This window comes from Annulohypoxylon maeteangense, assembly GCF_022496945.1.
Source record: "Annulohypoxylon maeteangense strain CBS 123835 unplaced genomic scaffold GGS22scaffold_2, whole genome shotgun sequence".
Taxonomy (NCBI): Eukaryota; Fungi; Ascomycota; class Sordariomycetes; order Xylariales; family Hypoxylaceae; genus Annulohypoxylon; species Annulohypoxylon maeteangense.
The window spans coordinates 2,095,259-2,109,385 of NW_025953249.1; the positions used below are offsets into that span (position 1 = coordinate 2,095,259).

The 14,127-nt window shown below is 47.3% G+C and overlaps 5 protein-coding genes across 5 annotated transcripts; 4 read left to right on the forward strand and 1 right to left on the reverse strand.

Moving 5' to 3' along the window:
• Nucleotides 1-544: 544 nt before the first annotated feature.
• On the reverse strand, nucleotides 545-2,494 carry GGS22DRAFT_153319 (arsenical-resistance protein ACR3). Its single transcript, XM_047959832.1, has 4 exons — nucleotides 1,829-2,494; nucleotides 1,610-1,752; nucleotides 1,449-1,535; nucleotides 545-1,393 (listed from the first exon to the last, which is right to left on the reverse strand). The coding sequence occupies exons 1-4, from the start codon at nucleotides 2,160-2,162 to the stop codon at nucleotides 737-739; spliced, it is 1,221 nt and encodes a 406-aa protein (XP_047822999.1). The 5' UTR covers nucleotides 2,163-2,494; the 3' UTR covers nucleotides 545-736.
• A 908-nt stretch (nucleotides 2,495-3,402) lies between these two features.
• GGS22DRAFT_153322 (uncharacterized protein) lies at nucleotides 3,403-5,500 on the forward strand. The gene is made up of 4 exons (XM_047959833.1): nucleotides 3,403-3,981; nucleotides 4,040-4,055; nucleotides 4,201-4,421; nucleotides 4,481-5,500. The coding sequence occupies exons 1-4, from the start codon at nucleotides 3,912-3,914 to the stop codon at nucleotides 5,020-5,022; spliced, it is 849 nt and encodes a 282-aa protein (XP_047823000.1). The 5' UTR covers nucleotides 3,403-3,911; the 3' UTR covers nucleotides 5,023-5,500.
• Nucleotides 5,501-6,013: 513 nt separating this feature from the next.
• On the forward strand, nucleotides 6,014-8,284 carry GGS22DRAFT_153326 (uncharacterized protein). Its single transcript, XM_047959834.1, has one exon. The coding sequence runs from the start codon at nucleotides 6,269-6,271 to the stop codon at nucleotides 7,565-7,567; it is 1,299 nt and encodes a 432-aa protein (XP_047823001.1). The 5' UTR covers nucleotides 6,014-6,268; the 3' UTR covers nucleotides 7,568-8,284.
• On the forward strand, nucleotides 7,532-9,731 carry GGS22DRAFT_68212 (uncharacterized protein). Its single transcript, XM_047967778.1, has 4 exons — nucleotides 7,532-8,312; nucleotides 8,406-8,510; nucleotides 8,586-9,226; nucleotides 9,287-9,731. Exons 1-4 carry the CDS (start codon nucleotides 7,626-7,628, stop codon nucleotides 9,612-9,614), a joined length of 1,761 nt encoding a protein of 586 aa, XP_047823002.1. The 5' UTR covers nucleotides 7,532-7,625; the 3' UTR covers nucleotides 9,615-9,731.
• Nucleotides 9,732-10,117: 386 nt separating this feature from the next.
• GGS22DRAFT_184746 (phosphatases II) lies at nucleotides 10,118-12,003 on the forward strand (the record flags this gene model as incomplete). The annotated part of the gene is made up of 2 exons (XM_047964216.1): nucleotides 10,118-10,215; nucleotides 10,296-12,003. The coding sequence occupies 2 exons, from the start codon at nucleotides 10,118-10,120 to the stop codon at nucleotides 12,001-12,003; spliced, it is 1,806 nt and encodes a 601-aa protein (XP_047823003.1).
• Nucleotides 12,004-14,127: the final 2,124 nt, after the last annotated feature.

The window sequence follows — 14,127 nt, forward strand, 5'->3', positions numbered from 1 at the left end:
AACTAGCGAAAGGCATCTGCATCCGTTCATGAAATTCATCACTCAGTCATACCTAAATCCTCGTGGCCGTCTTAGTTCTTTCGACCAGCAGCGCTCTCCTTGTGCCCATACCACTTGGCCAAAACGCTGTTGACGAACCGGCCGACATGGAAACTGGACGTAATAAAATCGAGGAATACGGCGAAGTCGCGGACGAGCTCAATATAAGAGATGCCCGCCTGGAAGTCTGGAAGGATTGGCTTCAACACTGTAATGTTGCGTATTTGACGGTTGTCCCGAAGTACAGATTCACGTTCGTTCCTTGCGGTCTTGCCCCTGAATACGAGACCCGTAATATATACTAATTAAGGCTATACGAGCCAATTAGATTCGTAGAGACCATCCAGCATAAGATGAGGTCCTCGCTATGCCGTATTTATGCTAGCTTTCCATTGCCCCGGGTCCGTAAGGCTTAGTGTACCTACTAGAGACCATTCAGGGGTGAAGATTCAATATCAAGAATCGGCGATAAAAAAACATGGGTTTACTCTAACGTTCTAGTGACGGTCTATCGGGCTTAAACAAGGGGGCTTAGGATGGGCGCATTAGACGGTATTGAGTCATGGTCCATTATGGCTCTAGCATATTCGAAATGCACTTTCCTTTAGAATAGGTAATCTCGTGTGCACATTTCACATCGAACACTAGGTTTAACTGGATGATGTGTAAATTATATTACGTTGATCTCGAAATTGCGTTAATCCTTCCAAGCCCATCTATGTCCGATAAGCTTAACGACATAGACTAAGCCTAGGAGAACTGGCACTTCGATGAGAGGGCCGACCGTAGATGCTAGAGCCTGATCGCTGTTGGGCCCATATGTCGCGATAGCTACAGCAATGGCGAGTTCGAAATTATTGCTAGCAGCAGTAAAGCTTTGGGTGGTACCAAGAGCATAACCAAATCCACACCGATGTGTAGCCCATAGAGTCAAGAAGAAGATAACGATGAAGTATACTATAAGTGGGACAGATACTCGTAGAACGGACACGATCTGATGAACGACCTGTTGGCCTTGGTAGGCGAACAGGACTAGGATCGTGTATAGAAGGCCGATGAGAGACCATGGAGCGACGAATCTTAGAAAGACCTTCTCGTACCATTGCGGGCCAGCTAAGGCACGCAAACCAAAGCGTGAGAGCATAGCTGCGCCTAATGGAATGCCGAGAAAGGTCCCTACACTAGTTGCGACGACCTCGTATGAAACATTAAGCGGTCCAGATTCGTGGCTGATCACTCGGATGAAGAAGACTGCTAAGGGGGCGAATAAAACCATCTGGAGGATAGAGTTAACGGCTACGAGGATGGCGCAGTACTCGCTGTCACCACCAGCTAGGCCTGTCCATATAAGTACCTTTAATGGGGTGAGTGCTCTGATTTCATCTTTATAACTCTTCGGGTGTTCGTACCATTGCGATGCATCTGCCCAAGCCGACAAGGATTAAACCTGTACGAAGCTCGGGCTTATCTGGTAAGCACGCCCATGCAAGTGCTAGCTATAGAGAGGAATAGGTAAGCCAAAACTGTGGGAGAAGAACGAACTCCAGGTCATTTTATGTAAGTTACGAACCATAAGGAACGGAGCTACGATCCAGTTCATAAAGACACTGAACGCGATCTGCTTCCAGATACCCCGGTGAGAGAATATCTCATGCAGGGTCTCGTACCGGACCTTGCATAAGATAGGGTACATCATGACGAGTAACCCAACAGCTGTGGGCGGCACGAGTTAACACAAAACAAGCCATCTACGACGAAACCCTGTCGTGCGTGGGGGAAGATCACTTGCCTATCGGCACCGAGACGCCAACGAATTGGCCTTTCTGCAGGGCATCAGCTGTTTCCGGCACGAAGTTGCCTAGAATGATCCCGATGGCCATCGCAAGCAGGATCCAGACGGCAAGGAATCGGTCTAGCCAGCCGAGCGACTTGAACGCCGACTGCTTCGGCGATGCATCTGGGCTCTTCGGCCGATCGTTGCCATCGCATCCTTTCTCTTCGTCGGCGGTTGATGTGGGCCGGACGTGAATTCCTATAGTGACGGGGAGATCATGATCAGTTTTTAGCTGATTTTCCATGGTTGTCGATGGAAGTTGTGAAGGTCTTGTTGATTTCGACTTCATATAGTCGACAACTACAGACGAAAAAAAGATACCTAGTAGGACCGGTCAATGGTGGGGAAGTGGGTACTGTTTTTCGTCCAATCAGATTGGGGAGTTTTAATGGATTGACCCTTCTCATGCCAAGATCAATCTTCAGTTGATAACAAACCCATCATCTTCTCAATACTACGATGACTTTCGTGATATATCTATATGCTAAAATGGAAATCTTCCAAAGTTGAGTCGTACATAACCTATCTTTAAGCTTACTAAGTTTCTCGATGTGAGAGTTTGCAGGGGCTTGCAACTAAATTCGGTCCATGGCAACGATTGTAGCTCATATCTCGAGAAAGCCTCGTGTAAAGGATTCGCCCGTTTGCATTCGGAATTTCAGGGTCAGGGTCCTGAAGAAATATTGTTCTAGTAACACAGCAGACGCTCAAGGTACCTCTAGGTACATAACAACATTCACTGTCGAGCTGAACCAACATTTTCTTTCCGAAGCCTTATCTTGATTGGCGCTATTAGATGCTATGCATCGTGGGTGATATCGTGGCGTTGTATTATCCTTGAGGCAATCCACCTGTAATAGTTGTGTTGTTCTCATATAACCTAATCGATGTTTCTACCAAGAACAAGAGAAAAGTTATGTTTCCATCTTGCAAGTGAAAAGTTGAACAGAGGAATATTCTGCGTTTATTTTAACAAACTGCTGACATTTTCTTATTATCTGTGTTCTTGATAACGTCTCGCGGCTGGCGGTTATCTAATAGTGAGCAAAATCAAGTGAAGGGTTTCTGATATCTAGTACCGGCTCTCCTTATAAATATTTGTAATCGAAGTAACTGTACTTCGTCGCAAGTTTGAATGCCACGCGGCCACGTTGAATATTGTTGAAGATGAGATGAGCTTTACAGCTGTCTCTCTCTATGTGGGGTTTTATCTTTTGCCCTGTGCACTTATTTACTAGGTTTTTGGACATATGACGAAAGGCAAGTGGGTATCTACTAGCTAGCACAGTTCTAGTAACTGCCCAGGTGTTCAGCTCATCCTGAACGCAGCTGCCAATCTCGAAGTATTCTGTACAATTATAAGCAACCGCCCTAAAATATCTGCATGCATACATATATGTAGGTACTTGCGTATAGATACATCTGATTAATGTGAGACATCATGATTCAGAGTCATAATCACTGGGTAGGTACTTATTGAAAAAAACTGATCAAGTTGTAGAATAATAAATATTAATGATCTCGAAATCCTTGAAACGATCTTGTGATATCGTGCAAAACCATCGGACTGCCGAAGTAGTAACATCGAATGCACACGCATCTACGAGCGTCTTCAGGTACATATACGTACACAATTCTGTATTTATGTTAAGACCCATAAATCTGTACCTAGTAGCATCGGGTGACGCACCGACCACAAACCGAGCAGCTAAATTCAAGGTCACTGGTCATACAAGTGCTAGGATAAGCATTTGCCTAGTGGCCCTCATTGGCCCTCATCGTCATTTTTTCCCACTTTCCATAGAAATCCAGCCACCTCACCAGCTTCCAAGCTCTTTTTCACCAATACGACATCATCAACCTCCGAGGCATTCCACATCACCTATTTCACCTTCCGAGTAGCACGCGATCTCGCCTCTACGATTTTGCGCTTTTCTGCCTCAGAAGTTCTTTTCGGTATTTTTGCGACACCTTTGTTTGGTTTTTTTTTTCTCTTTAAGGAGTAGTAAATCCTGCTGCTACTATTACTATCGAGAACATGGCGCCTCCGCCTTCCGCGAACTTGCCTCTCGGCGAGAGGCTTCTGGCTTTGGCCCAGACATTACAATGTATGTCATCCCCAGGTACTCTTCCTCTTTATTTATACTAACTTTTGAATCCTCGTAGTCGCTTGGTTCAGCGGGTACGTTATCTTCCTTCGACTATAAATAATCTACATTGCTAGACACCGCCGGGGACTCGTTTCGGCTAAATCATTCACTCCCCCGATTCGAGTTTGTCATTGTGAAGAAGAACTCGACAGCTAACCTCTATACTTACATTTACAGACACCTTGTACTCCTCCTATGCATCTTCCGATACTCCTTCTCCCTTATCGCCTTCAGCTACAACACTGGCTCTGCCCGATTCACTTACCGCACGGCCTTTGTCTCCGCCGCTCTGACGTATGGAATTGTCGTCTACAAGACATGGCGAGCCCGACAGAAGGTTGGCGCCAAGAACATAGGACTCGTTGGTCTTCTCTCTGATGAGAACGTCCAGTACCTCCGTACGTCTCACCAACCCCTATGTCCACCGACAGCGATGCTAACGTTTCTCTCTTTCAAGTCCTGGCCTCAGTCTGGCTCATATCTCCCCAGTACTCTCTCGCCATGCTTCCGTATGGAATCTATTCCGTATTCCACGTAGCGACCTACACTCGCAACAACGTGATTCCTACGGTTCAGCCTAACAAGGCCCCCGCCGGTGCCTCTCCTGGCACTAAATCGCAGTCTGCCAACCCTCTCGCTGAAGCTATCGGAAACTTTGTCAAGCAATACTACGACGCATCTATGTCCATTGTGTCCAGCCTTGAAATCCTCATCTGGTTCCGACTATTCCTCTCCGCCATTTTCTTCCAGCGACGCTCTTGGATTCTCATCGCCATCTACACCATTTTCCTTCGTACTCGATTCGCCCAGAGCTCCCATGTGCAGGACTCATTTAGAGCGCTCGAGTTGCGCCTGGATTCGTTGGTGGGTGCCCAAAGCACGCCCCCGGCCGCACGATCTCTTTGGGAAGGCGTCAAGACTGCTACGCGTCAGTTCCACGATGCTACTGACATCGGCAAATACACGAATGGATCCGCAGTGCCTAAGAAGACTTCCTAAAGTCTACATCTGCACGCCTACCCTGAATAAGGTCGGTCATAGTTGGACGCCTACGGTGATATGGTGTAAAAACGCGCACGTGCCAGGCTATGGAAGGGTTGGTTGATATTAGGACATTACATTTCCACTACACAACGCGATCAAGAGAGACGGATGGTCGCAATGAATGACAGGGGTATGATAACGCCGTTAGCAAAGATCGATGGAGTTCAGAATGAGAGGTAGAAAGAGCTCCGCCCAATGAATGATATGGCTTTCCTACTTCCTGATTTGGTACACGGTAGCTAGGCCGAGAATAGGTGAATTGTATTACATCAGGCAGGGTAATGGGCATTCTGTTATACTTGTTTCGCATCCCAGTTTTAGCCAGAAAGAAATCCTTCATCTTACATTTGTCAAGATTATAAAGTTGCTCAGGTGCGTTCCTTCTGCGATTCGAGAGCTTCATAGGTATATTAAACTGATTGAATTTCCTTCATTCCCGGTTCCCCATATTGCCGTTTTGACATCTACCTACATATCGTGGACCCTTGTGATGATGTTACTCTTATTACGCTACATAGGTACTTATGCTAACCTGGTGCCTTCTCCACGCTGACAACGTCGAAAAGGGATAGTATAAAAACACCTATCTACAGATATTCACGAGCAAAGAATACGACTTGGTTTAGTAAACTAGGAACAAACACATAATTCCTTTCAATCTATTATTTGTTAAGAACGAGGTGAGTTTATTGGTTATATCCTAACTGCGAAATTGGATGGATGTCATCAGGCTTACATGATACTAGGTACTTACCTGGGTTTCAATGTATACGATTTAGCAATATCATGATCAAGGTCATTCTTTGGCGGCAAAGGGGTTGTCGGTTACCTTGTTCTCAGTCCTTGTTATAGGGGGTCATTCGGTCGACATCGTGGGCTTTAAAGGCCCCGTTCTTTGTGTAAACGCTAAACAATACGAAAGCGAATAATACAGACGCAAATGTATTCGCTACACAATAAACCAACGGATACGCGCACAAGAGAAAAACCGGAAACGTCTATCGCCTTTGTCCGGCTTCCCGATCATGGCTCCCGTCGCAAAAAGACAGCCCGGATACCTGTATATGGATAATAGGGTACTAATCTAAACCAGCTGTCCCTCCAAAATCAGCTATACCGAAAGAAACATTGCCCAAGTAGAAAACATAGCAAATTAGACGAGCCTAGCGTGCGTAAGTAGTAAAACAGCAATCGGATCACCATGCCGCCGCGTTGGTTCGACAGGAGAGTTACGTCTTTCCAGAGATTCACGGACCGGGTGGAGGAGAGGATAAGGAAGATATCATCTAGCTCACGCAGCTCCTCCAATGGGTCGCGCAGGAATGCGCCGCCGACCCCGGCGAACCCTGTCACCGCGGCCGAGGCCGCGAGGTTGAACGGGGACATAGTGATGGGAGGGGTCCCCTTGGTCGATAATGAAGGAGATATACAGATGGGTGGTGAAGATGTAGAGATGGGAGGTGGAGATATAGAGATGGAAGGTGCCGGCGACGATGATTTTGCTCAGGAGGGTATTTCCAATCGAGCCATCTATGAAGGAAAGATTCCGATGGAAGATCACGACATCGATGATGATCCCATGACCGGGAACGGAGGGGAATGGGGGCAAGGGCACGGAGACGAGATGATGCAAGTAGAGCAAGAGGAGGAAGAGGCTCCGGAACTGAGGGGTAGGCCGAACCCTAGAGGAACGGTATGGGACCCGCAGTTCCAACCGCGACGTAAACTCCCGAAGAAAGAATCAGTCCGTTTTGGGAATCTTTCTGACCCTTGGGGTTTTGGGGAAACAAGTTCAAGTTCAGATGACCCAGGTCCCAGCGGCTCAAAAGATCCCGGAGGCAATCAAGTTGCTACCGACGGAAATGATAATAGAGGCGGTAAGGGTAAAGGTGGCAGGGGCAGCCGAGGTGGTAGGGGCAGTAGAGGTGGTAAGGTTAGCAAAAGCACTAGGGGTGCCAGAGGTGGTAAGGTTAGCAAAAGCACTAGGGGTGCCAGAGGCGGTAGGGGAGCTAGAGGCGGTAGAGGTGGCGGAGGCGGCAGGGGTGGTAGAGGCGGTAGAGGCGGTAGAGGCGGTAGAGGCGGAGGTGCTGGTGGTGCTGGTGGTGCTGGTGATGATGATAGCTCCGACAGCCCTGACAGCCCTGATAGCCCTGAGGACCCCGAGAGCCCTGACAGCCCCGAGAGCGTTAGTAGTCGTGTTGGCTCTACTATTGGGAGTGACGAGGTACTTAGCCTGCCTGATGGTGAGGAGCCTGATGATGACTGGGGTAAGAATGTTGGGCGCTTGCTAGACGATGTTGTCGACCCGGACGGCGCCGCAGACGATGCTTTCGTATGTGCACCGGGCTCAGATGAGGACGTACCCTCCATAGGTATAGGGTACGTATATGAGATAACAGGGGAGACTCATTATAACTCCATTGCTAACATCGCGGCAGTATGTACCGATATCCCTTCGCATCATCGCAACTGTAGCCCATCCAACATGGGACATTCATGAATAGGTATGTTTGAAGAATATCTGCTAATGACTCTTAGAACTCGAGTTTCTTCTCGCGATGGCCTCAACAGATCCTGCAAATGATCCACACCCACGCGAAACCCGGTATCTATCAGAGAAATTCTCGAACTTTGTGTACGGCGGCAAGTACCCCGATGAACATGGTACCTGGGACTTGTTGAAGTCTTATTCCATCGTCAAAATACTAAGGTCTGTAACCACAAATCCTCGTTTTTTTTTACTACATCTGACGATTGATTTTTCTTGTAATAGGGTATTGCGACGCGCGGGCTTGCCTGCGGCCGAACCTGATACTTTACACGATATGAAATTTGACGTTTCAGAGTCTGAATTCGAGGAGGAGAAAGCAAATTGGCCGGGTTTCATAAGTGAATATGATTTTAATGTACCACCCGAAGCTAATATGGATGTCGCCGGCGCCTACCAGGCATACGCAGACCAATTGTTCCATGACTGGAATGGGAAGTGCATAAATGCCCGTGCGAACATGAAAGGGTTGACCGAGGAATATTTGGATAACCTATGGCTAAGAGTAGCCAGCGTTCTTAGAGACCCGCCTAACCTTTGGAATGACGAAGTAAACATTGGCATGGTCTGCGATAAGTTCACACAGAGAGTGCGCGAGGAGAAAACTAGCCTGAAGGCGAGCCACTGGAATGACCTAGAGAATGGAGTAGACCCCGACTTTGTCCCCGCGGCTGGTTTACAGGATAGATACCGGGCGGTATGTGATATTAACCCCCCTTCCTCCCCTTATCTACCTATATTTGAAAAAAAAAAAAAAAAAAAAAAAGAATGCTAACTCTTACTGTCGAAGTGGACTGTCGTACAAGATGTCTCGGTAAATGGACATGGGATGGGTCCTTGGCGTTATCAGATATCGGAGCTCCGAAGAGGTGAAATCCCAATGGAGGTATACCGGGTATGCATTTCTTACCCCTTTTCCCGAGGCAAATCTTGAATCTTGAATCTTAGAGTCTAACTCCTACCGTTATAGTGGTTTGGGGCAGAAGTTGTCAGCCCTGTTCTGCCGCAGAATGCACCAGAAACGCCCGACAAGATACGACGGGTTTGCGCAACCCTTCGGAATTATTTCCGTATTCACAAACCTATGGAGGTTTCCACGGGACTCCACGTCCATCTTGGCCATAAGCATGGCTGGAACTTGTTACAAGTCAAGAGATTCGTAACGTTATGGTATCTGTGCGAACGGGCCCTTATACATTGCCATCGAAAGGATAGGGACGGCCCTAAAATGTTTATGTGGTGCGCTTCGATGGGCGAGGGCACTAGACTGGCAGCATACCTTTTCCATATTGACCAACTCACCCGACAAGACAACGAATGTGAACCGCGAACAACGCCGACAAAAAAAGAAATAGACTTGGGGGTCATGAGATCGCATGTGGTACCGATTAACCTTAGCGCAAAGCAAAGAGAATTCCTTGAAAAAGTTTGGACATATACAACAATATCGGAATTAAATGGGGCACTATGGGGTCGCAGTGCACCGGGAGTAGAATGCATTACAGCGGCGCGGATGCGGCTGTCTGGCCAGAAGACGAGCTACAGCGCGGATTACTCTCTCCCTCAGACTATAGAGATTAGAACGATGCATGGGACACTTGACGGCAACCAGTAGGTTTCATTCTCCTTTCCATTTTCGGATAGGATATCGGTTAACTTGACATGTAATAGCGTAAACCATTGGATCGCAGTCTTAAGGCGCATCATGCATTATGTGCGCAACGTTCCCGCTGTGGAATTTCAAGAGTTGACTACTAGAATCCTCGATGAGATTGAGAACGAGACCCTGCTCTGGCGATTGCTGCAGATACTCGATGTGCCAGAGGAGACGCGCAAATTCTACGCGCACCCTTTTAACAGGGTTTACGACATCAATACCAGAGGATCATGGTTCACGTATCCCGATAAGGATATAGTCGATTGGGCAGACCCGTTTATGGAGAGAGGCCACGCTGGAACACACGGGAATCACTACGACGAACTAGCTCCGTACCCGTAGATGTCGACGGGAGCATATGAAAATAACTGTAAGATAGCAGGATAGGTTAAACTAACATTTATATAGAATTATGTACGTATTTAGCTGTAATGGAAAAGGGATTCCAATATATACTACCTACCCTATATACCCTGTAGTAGATAATCCCCGATAACTCCGAGACCGAACCCCTAACCCCTGAAAGGATCCATAACCTGGAAGGTTAACCTCCAGATCTGACGTCTCCACTCCCATACAAGGTAAGGTTGTCAATGACGTACGTTAATGCACATAGGTACCTAGGTACCTACCTACTTACTAGGTAGGTTTGTATGTACTCTGTATTAAGACTTTATTTCTTTCAACAACCACCTAGAATCCTTTCATCCTTTCACCCTTTCACCTTTTTCATACCATTTCCCACTAGCGATAGAATCAAAAGTAATAGCGTTATAGCCCACAATGTCAATTCCCCAATTGAAGTTCACCTGATACCCAATCTCGTAACCTCGCAATCTCGAAGAATGGCTTCTTTGCTACGTCAAATCGTTGCAGGGCCTCGCGCGAGGCATCCTGAGGCGGGGCTGGACCTTTGCTATGTCACCGACAACATTATTGCGACGTGCGTATAGTCCGCATGACCTCCATCTTACCATTATACGCCTGGTGCCTATGTTAACATTGATGTGATCGCGTTGACAGGTCCGGCCCCTCTCAAACTTATCCCCAACGCGCCTATCGCAATCCTCTCGATCGTCTCGTCGATTTCCTCGATTCGAAACATGGCAAGAACTGGGCTATATGGGAGTTTCGTGGCGAAGGCACCGGTTACCCCGACGAGCTCGTCTATAACCGAATTAGACATTACCCATGGCCGGATCACCATCCCCCTCCGTTCAGGCTTGTTCCCATGATAGTTGCAAGTATGCGGAACTGGTTAAATGGTAACGACCTCGAGGCTGACGCCGATGTGTCTGATGGGAAGAAGAACATCGTTGGGAAAGTCCTGGACACGTGGAAAGATGAGAAAAATGGCGGCCGGGTAGTAGTGGTGCATTGCAAGGCTGGCAAAGGCCGCAGCGGAACCATGGCTTGTAGCTATCTGATCGCTGAATGCGGCTGGACGCCGGAGGAAGCCCTTGCGAGATTCACCGAGAGGAGGATGCGGCCGAAATTCGGCGCTGGCGTCACTATCCCAAGCCAGCTCCGGTGGATCGGATACGTCGACCGCTGGGCTAAAGGTGGGAGGAAATACGTCGATCGGGAGTTGGAGATAGTCGAGATCCACGTTTGGGGACTGCGGTCCGGCGTCAAGCTCTCGGTTGAGGGGTTCGTAGATGGGGGCAGGAAGATCAAGGTCGTCCACACATTCACGAAAAGGGAGCGGCTCATAGTAGAAGGCAACGCGCCGGGCGATAGCGGAGTGATGGATATGTTCTACGATATGGCTGGCTATGGAACTAATTCTGCGCAGGGGCAAGAAGTACTCGATGAAGCGAAACAAACCGGTCAGGTGCAAAATGCAGAGTCTACAACAATATCTCCTAAAGAGCCTGTTCTATCGCCAGCCAAGTTGAAGGGGAAACCGAGTCCAAAGCTCATTACCAAAATCCCACAACACTCATCCACCGAACCGACCGAACCTACTAATTCTACTCTTAAGACCTCCGAGAACGGTAGTAAACAAAAGTCTAACAACACCTCAAGTTCGTCATCACCCCTTAAAGATGACGATGACTCTGAACCTGGAGGTATGGCTGTCATTTTCAAACCTCAGAGCCCGATTATTCTACCTAACAGCGATGTAAATATATGTATTGAGCGCCGCAATCGCGCGCCTACTTCTATGGGATTCACTATGGTCACTGCTGTGGCACATGTCTGGTTTAATACCTTCTTCGAAGGTAACGGACCTGAAAAGGACGGTAGCCCCGACATGAATGGGGTCTTCCAGATAGAATGGGATAAGATGGATGGGATAAAAGGCTCAAGCCAGAAGGGCACACGAGCTGCTGACAAAATTGCGGTTGTGTGGAAATCTACCGCGCCAGATGGCGGCGCAAAAGAGTCGACCATGCCTAGCATTGATTCGCCCGTACCGCAGATGCCGGCTGCTGATTGGAAAGGAGAGAATGATGAAGATCCGGACAACCAGAAACACTTAGGATTGCGCGTGAGAAGCCCCGACAGCACAGACGTCAGTCAGGCTAGCAGTATCAAGGAGGAAACTATCGACGAGTCTAAAGCTAAGGGAAAGGGGATTGAAGACGATGTTGGAGCTTCAGAATATGATATGAAGAGAGAGGGTAGTAGTGCCTTGCGAGACGAGACAGGGATGAAAGAGGGCGACGTAGAGAAACTCCAGGCCTATGCAGATAAACTCCCCAACCCTGAAGGAAATGAGAAATAATACACGAGGTTATGATAATGCATTCTTGCTAATACGAGTAGAAATACGATACAGTTTAAAGCCTTTGTATACTTCATAAGGTTGATTAGGAATAGCTGCAACACATCTCATCCAACCACCCATATTTCGTTCCGAAACTCACTATTATTTTACCAATCTCTCATTGCATCACCCGCGCTCTCATGGCAACTCATATTATTTCCTCGGCATCGGCGGTGAAAGGTCGTTCGCATCTTTTTCTTATCATGTGTCTTTTATCCCCCAAATGCTGGGTAGGTTTGTTTAGCCAGTGCCATGTATTCGACAACTACTACGACATAAAACGAAGACTCATGTTACCTTCGATCGGCATGCGAGGTTACAAGTTGCTGCTGGATCTTCAAATGATTGAAGATCATCGAGACGAATGTACATATTTACTTGGGCATCATATGGTGGCTAGAGAAATTAATCAGCCAAAACTATTCGACGCTTGATATTGGAAAGGTTCCCTACGAGCTCCTCCGAGAATCTCATGATTCAAACATAGGCCCTCGGAGCGTGGCTTGCGTTGATAGCAATGGTAAGATCATCAAGACTCCAGGTTCACCTAGGTACCTAGGTAGGCATCATACGAAAAAGAGTAAAAGAGGAACAGAACGGTGAGATTCCGAGTGTGAAACCCTGATAATATTCATCAAGATCTTCATGGCTCATCTTAGGACCAAAAGGACTTTGGAGGGTGAGTTCATGAAAACTCCGGCCTCCATCAGCATAACGGATAATTCCGAGCATCTACATGATACGAACTCTCACTTTGATTATCCCATGTATTAGGACCGGAGTCGTCTCAAATACACACTACCTACATAGGTATAGTATGTATCGTTCTACTTGGCATGAAATATCACCTTCATTCTTTACCCGGCGACTTCAAGATATCGTTGAAGTACGTGAAGTAGGTGCGTGAGATCTTGCCAGAGACATGCACATACGGGGATCTAGAATGCGTGTCTAAAGCGGTATACGAGCACCGCGATAGACCTCACCATTCGGTTGAGCGGAGATGTCGAAATATCTTCAGGCATCACTTGGATATCTTACATACTACATACCTAGTACCTTTTTAATCGATGCTTGGGAGCGGTGAATGTTTTATCATCAGCCGGAAGTGATGAACGGCCTTCAACCACTCTTTCTAGTAAACTCTTATATCGTGTCTACTATTCGGGCATGTATAATCCGACATCCCGAAGCGTAGGTACCTTGTCAGCGTTGAGGCTGTATACCCGACGGCGATGTATAGCGTTACATCACTCCCCACGCCAAACCCCAGCATCGATGAACCTTCACCATCTGGCATTCTGCGCGGCTAAACTTCGAGTAGCAGAGAAACTGGACCGGCTACATTAGCGGAGATCTCTATTTTGGCGAAATCTCTTTTTAGATGGATTGTTTTTGTTTTTCCAAAAAAAAAAAAAAAAAAAAAAAAAAGAAAGAAAGAAAGGGGAAGAAAAAACCTGGAGTATCAAGACCAAGTGAATCTTGGTAACCATCTCTAAGATTCCTACGGTCGGGATAACTAGAATAGCACAGAGACAAATTATGGCGTGCTAGATAATACACACGGCGAATAATCGATATTAACTAGTTCTAAATTCAGCATCATTTATATAAAGATGCTTTGCCAAGTTCGTTCGCTGCCAACTTATTCTAACTTTGCATTATGGGCCTCCTTACTGAGATTGCCTCATAGTGACAGCGCTTATGAAACTCGCGACCAGAATGATCTTATAATATGGGCGCGAGTATCGATTGGTGGATTGATTGGTGGTGTGGACAAATAGGCTTAAGTTGCAGATCTAGAACTGAAGCGACGCCAGATGCAACTCCTCGCTTCTCGGCAGGGAAATTTTTGTTGGGAAAGCTAGTATAAGAGATTATTGCGCTGCCGCATCGAGATGCATCCAGTTCTAGGTTCGGCCTTCGCAGTCCTGTTTCTCGTTCAGTGATTTCCAGTTTCGAAGCTCTCGAGAGACGGCTTGCCGAGCCTCCGAGGATCGCCGTCGCGCTGTGCTGATATTGTCGTCATAGCATTTGTCGGATAAAATGGCTTTGCGATGGGGGGAGCTCACGTAAGGATCT